The 5,868-nt window shown below is 39.7% G+C and overlaps 1 protein-coding gene and 1 long non-coding RNA gene across 2 annotated transcripts; one reads left to right on the plus strand and one right to left on the minus strand.

Annotated features, from left to right (window-relative positions):
- Window positions 1–2,044: 2,044 nt before the first annotated feature.
- Window positions 2,045–2,745, minus strand: LOC107604921 (uncharacterized). The gene is made up of 3 exons (XR_001612416.3): window positions 2,577–2,745; window positions 2,374–2,472; window positions 2,045–2,269 (listed from the first exon to the last, which is right to left on the minus strand). It is a non-coding gene; the product is annotated as an uncharacterized LOC107604921 (long non-coding RNA).
- Window positions 2,746–4,838: 2,093 nt separating this feature from the next.
- On the plus strand, window positions 4,839–5,435 carry LOC107647341 (uncharacterized). The gene is made up of 2 exons (XM_088489965.1): window positions 4,839–5,337; window positions 5,416–5,435. The coding sequence occupies exons 1-2, from the start codon at window positions 4,839–4,841 to the stop codon at window positions 5,433–5,435; spliced, it is 519 nt and encodes a 172-aa protein (XP_088346091.1).
- Window positions 5,436–5,868: the final 433 nt, after the last annotated feature.

The raw sequence follows: 5,868 nt of genomic DNA on the forward strand, positions 1-5,868 counted from the left end.
AGTCCAAAATAGGAATAGGAAGAACATGATTACTAGATTGGAGACAGAGGATGGCGATAGTAGATCAGACACGAACGGGATTGCTGAGGTTGCGCAGTCATACTTTGAAAATTTGTTCACATCCTCTAATCCTATAGATCCAAGAGAGGCGCTGGTAGAAGTTCCTACAAAGATCACCGACGATGTTAATCGAAGAATTACTCGACCTGTTACTAAAAAAGAGGTTCAAGAGGCGGTATTCTCTATTAACCCTTTTTCAGCTCTAGGCGAGCATGGGTTCACTGCAAAATTCTATCAATTCTTTTGGGAGATAATCAAGGAGGATGTTACAAGAGCAGTGATAAGCCTTTTTTCAGGGGGCCATATGCTGAAAGCTTTCAATCGTACCACATTTGTTTGATCCCGAAGGTGACTAATACTACATCTATGAAACAGGTCAGACTTATTAGTCTAAGTATTGTTTTCTATAAAGTTAATTCTAAAGTATTAGTACATTGTCTGCAGTAGGTGATGGATAAAGTAATCAGTGCTAACCAAAGCACCTTCATTAAAAGGGAGGGTTATCAGTGATAATGTGTTGATTGCTTGCGAATTTATGTATTTCTTAAAAAACAAGAGGTTTGATGAAAAATAATTGGCTCTCAAGCTTGACATGAGTAAAGCTTATGACAGGGTGGAATGGAGTTTTGTTTGGGCTATTATGGAAAAAATGGGATTTTGCAAGAAATAGATGGATTGGACTAAGGACTGTGTGACGACGATCTCTTATTCTGTTACTGTGGAATGACAACCTCATGGCTACTTTAGATCATGTAGAGAATTGTGACAAGGTGATCCTCTATCACCCTATCTTTTTCTTTTTTGTGCAAAAGGGTTATCCCATTTACCCCACAGAGGAGAACAGAAGCACGAGATTGTGGGTGTGAGACTTAACCACAGATGTCCAGCTCTTATTCATCTATTCTTTGCAGACGACTCCATCTTATTCAGTAGGGCTACGGAGAGAGATTGTCAAAATCTAATGGCTATTCTAATCACCTATTCAATTCTGAGCGGATAGACTATTAATTTGGACAAATGCTCAGTTTTTTTTAGTCACAGTATGCCGATAGAGAATAGAGAACAAATGGCAGCCATTCTACAAGTTCCACATGTTGGGAATTAAAATTGGTATCTCGGCTTACCCTCAGCAGTTCAAAGATCAAAGACAGCTACCTTTAACTACATTAAAGATACGGTATCCAGCAAAACATTAGAAGAGATCATTCCTATTGGCTAGTGTAAGAGAGGTCCTTGTTAAGGCGGTTGCTACTGCAATTCCTATTTACACATTAAGTTGTTTTAAGCTCCCAGAGACCTTATTGGAGGAATTACATAAGATGATTATGCAATTTTGGTGGGAATAGCGGGAATCAGAGCAAAAAATGCATTGGATTAAATGGAGTACTATGTGTAGACCAAAGTGCCAAGGTGGATTGAATTTCAAAAACCTTAAGGGTGTGTGTGGTTGGAGGAATTAAATAATTCCTAGGAATTTTAAGATGGGAATATCATATTCTCATGTTTGGTTCAAAGTTTGAAAAGCTATTCCTAAGCAAGTTTGATTCCAGGGAATCAAAATACCATCATTTCAATTCCCACCTTCCCCTTGGGTATCTTTGATTCCCATGGGAATGGAATCTTTGTAACAAAGTAATACTTGAACCACATACCCTAAATTTTTTAATTTGGCAATGCTGGCAAAACAAGGGTGGAGATTGATTACAAGAAATAGGACTATCACGTTTATAAAAGCAAATATTTAAGGTATTCCAATTGTCTTAAGGCTGATATGGGATCCAACCCCTCTTGGGGATGGAGGAGCTTATTGGAAGGTCTAAAAGTCTTAGAAAAGGGGATTAAATGGAAGATAGGAAGAGGTAGATCAGTAAGGATATGAGAAGACCCATGGATACAGAACATGCCCAATCTAGCCTCTATAACCCAATGTAACCCGGAGTGTCAACTGAATTGGGTAGAGCAACTACTTACTAGCAATCAACGGTGGAACCAACAATTAATTCATGAACAGTTCAGTACAGACATTGCACAAGCTATTTTGAGTACTAAAATTGAAGGACAAGAAGACTTGATTACTTGGCCAGGGGTGAAACAAGGGAGTTATACGGTTGCTTCGGGTTACACATTAGCACACCAATTCTTTCATCCCCCTCTGAATTTGCTTCCAATCCACTATGCTGAGAAATGCATATGGAGCTCGATCTAGAACCTGCAATGCCAACCAAAAGTCACACTCTTTTTGTGGAAAATCATGCATAATGGCATTCCAGTTTGTTCAAGACTCCATGAGAGGATACAGAGCGCAAATCCAACCTGTAGAAGATGTGAAGCCGAAACCGAAAACAGCGGGTCACTACTTGCTTTAATGTGAACAATCAGCTGAGGTCTGGCACAGCTCTGGAATTTGTATTCCTAATATGCAACAAATTTTAGAGATTTGGCAGTGGTGGATCCAATTGATGGAAAAGACGAAGAATCAAAGAAATGGAAGACAGATTGCAGTTACGGTGTCTTACCTACTATGGGAGCTTTCGAAGGCGAGGAACAAATTTATATTTAAAGACGAGGCAGTCTCACCGACGCAGATTCTCGATAACGCCATAGCAAGTGCATCCAAGTTCAGAGCTGTTCGTGAACCCTGAAGAAGTTAGAAGAAGATGAATGTCACTTTACCTTTCTCATGTTATTTCTTTATTACAAGTTTTCCTTTATTGTAATGGGATTCTCAACTTTACCTCGGTGAGATCCATCGTGGACCCAACTTTCCTTATTCATTGAATAAAATCCTACCTAACTTAGATAAAAGAAAGCGTCATTAAATATGGTGTAGCTTCTAACCATCATTTTTAATGCCTTTTATTGAATTATTATTATTATTCAATTTTTTTGTTATAGCATTTAAAATAAATTAAATACCATAACATCATATGAATTTCAATACTGATTTCTAGCATGGAAGTCATGCAGCTAAATACAAGATCAACATAGCCATTTTACGTGAATAAATAATGATTCATTTATTTGGAACTTTCATGTTTAGCGGTGATATCATAAATCACTAAGCAAATTCAAATATCATTACTTGATTTATGGGGCTCATTTTTTTGCAAATGGAAAAGCTCATAGTGTAATACCATGAAATGGAGGCATAGCAAAATATTGCACTACTATAGATCAGAGACAAAACGTAACTTACGTTTTGTATGTTTATTTCTTTTAAATTTTAAAATATACCAAACGTAGCTTACGTTTTGAATTTTATTGTACTGCTTTGGTTTAATACTAAACGCAAGCTGCGTTTTACTAAGTTAGAAAAAGAAAAAAGTTTTTAAAGCCCACAAAACGTAGGTTACATTTTATTAGTGTCAGAAATTTTTTTTCGGAAGCCCCAAAACGCAGGTTGCGTTTTGTACACAAAATAATATTTAAATCCACAAGTTTGCCTATAAATATGAAGTCCGGTGATGTTCATCTTCATCTTCACTTCTCCTCTTGTTATTTCTTGCATAAAGTCCTTAGTGGGGTATTTTTTTGGCAGATAACTGTGTCAAAAAAATAGAGTTAGTTAAGGCTGAAGTTATGGAAGGTGTTGTAAACTTGCGAGTATATTATAACGGTGAGTTTATAACAAACACACATGAAGGAGTGATTTTTGTTTGTGATTGTCCGTTGTCATTTGCCATTCCATGTAATATGGGTTTTGTCGAGTTGCAAAATGGTCTTTGTAATAACATTCAAAGCCACATTTTGAAAAGGGTGAGCAATCTTTTATACAGAAGTCATGTGCAAGTATTTGGTGGGTTAATACAGTTTCAAATAATGCCCATCACTGACGATGCCAGTATGCAGCAGATGTTGTATATTTATCAATAAACCCGATCTCACGTGCCGATGATAGAGCTGTACGTTGAGTTTGAACAGCAGTCGGGGATGAGTATGGTCGGCGACGAGATCAATGTTGATGAGCTCGGGGATATAGATTGTGAAGAAGATAATAATGACAGTGAAGACGAATTCGAAGCTAACTATGAAGTCGATGACGAAAACGATGACGGAGACTTGGCAGGTAATTCGGCGGTGCAAGATGAAGCAAATGCGATTGTAAGCCAGCACCCGTTTGGTGTTCCGTCCTTTATGCGGACTCTAGATCTCGAATCCATGCATGCTCCGGAATTTCCTGAGTATGCGAATACAGGTATGTCATAATTATTAACTGAAGTTTTCTATAGTGCTTATTTTATTTGCCTTGTCTGACTGATGGCGGTGCGCATGTCGTAGGTGAAGGCAACGTTGCGGCGGAAAATGGCGAGTTTAGTGTCGGAATGGAATTTGGTTCGAGAGAGTCGGTGATATCTGCAATCAAAAGCTACACCATCTCTAGAGGAGTTGATTACACTGTGTATGAGTCTGAGCCGCAGACATTCTATGCGAAATGCAAGAGATATGGTGCAGGGTGCGACTGGCTTATCTGAGCTAGCTTGATTCGAAAAAAAGCTTGTTGGGAGATCAGGAGATACAATGGCAAGCACACGTGCACCATGGGCATGATTTCACAAGATCATGCCAAGTTGGACTCAGACACAATTGCAGATGCCATTAGGCCGTTGGTCAAAGCAGACCCCTCGATAAAGGTGAAGTCTGTTATTGCAGAAGTTCAAGGCAAGTTCAACTATACTGTGAGTTACCGCAAGGCTTGGTTGGCAAAGCAGAAAGCTGTCACAAAAATTTTCGGTGATTGGGAAGTTTTTTACCAGACTTTGCCAGTATGGTTGAAAGCAATGACAGTGAAGATGCCAAGGTCTCGTGTTCAAATTAAAACGCTCCCCGTTTACCGTGAGAGTGAGGAGGTTCAAGGTGTAAGAGTTCTGCACCGCATTTTTTGGAGCTTCTATCCATGTATTGTAGCATTCAAACACTGCAAGCCACTGGTGCAGGTTGATGGCACGCACCTGTACGGAAAATATAAAGGAGCACTTCTAGTAGCGGTTGCACAAGATGAGAATCAAAACATTGTGCCTATTGCATTTGCGATTGTCGAGGGCAAGACAGCAGACGCGTGGGAGTTTTTCCTAACCAATTTGTGGAGATATGTTGTTACCATTGATGGTGTGGGTATTATTTCTGACCGTCATACCTCCATCGATGCTGCAATAGCTCGCAGTAACGGTGCATGGTCACCACCAAGGGTGTGGCACATGTATTGCATCAGGCACATCAGGTCCAACTTCTTAAGGAGGTTCAAGGCTCCATATTTGCATAAACTCGTGGTGAATACAGGTATTTCAAATTGCTGTTATGGTTCTATTCATAGTAAATTTGTGGCATCTGCTTATGATTAAATGGTTTGTTCAACAGGCTATTCTAGGACGGAGTAGGAGTACAACAAAAACTACCAAAGGCTTAAAGAGCGGGGTGAGGCATATACTCAATGGTGTGGGTGTTGAGAGATGGGTGTTGGCATTCGATAGTGGTTATCATTGGGGACATATGACGACAAACTTGGTAGAGTGCATAAATTATGTCCTGAAGGGTGCACGCAACCTTCTTGTAACTGCCCTTGTCCGGTCAACTTTTTACCGGCTGAATGAGTTGTTCACTCGGAAGAGTACCGAGGCTCATGAGCGTCGCCGCAACGGATTCACGTATTCAGAATTTGCAACAAAGAGAGTTGAGAAAAACTTCCGACGTGCAGGAAACATTGTGGTCAACCGGTTCGATAGATGCAACGAGATGTTTGAGGTTCGCAAAATGCAAGATGGTACCATTTACACTGCTAACCTTGCGCAACGACACTGCGACTGTGGCCAT

The sequence above is a fragment of the Arachis ipaensis genome, chromosome B6 (assembly GCF_059453495.1).
Source record: "Arachis ipaensis isolate K30076 ecotype BB chromosome B6, ASM5945349v1, whole genome shotgun sequence".
NCBI classification, from domain to species: Eukaryota; Viridiplantae; Streptophyta; class Magnoliopsida; order Fabales; family Fabaceae; genus Arachis; species Arachis ipaensis.

What these genes read in the sequence shown, in the direction of transcription:
- LOC107647341 (XM_088489965.1), top strand. Translation starts at nt 4,839, where the DNA reads ATGACAGTGAAGATGCCAAGGTCTCGTGTTCAAATTAAAACGCTCCCC. An exon ending in TAAACTCGTGGTGAATACAG is followed by an intron (nt 5,338 to 5,415) that starts GTATTTCAAATT and finishes TTTGTTCAACAG; the next exon opens with GCTATTCTAGGACGGAGTAG.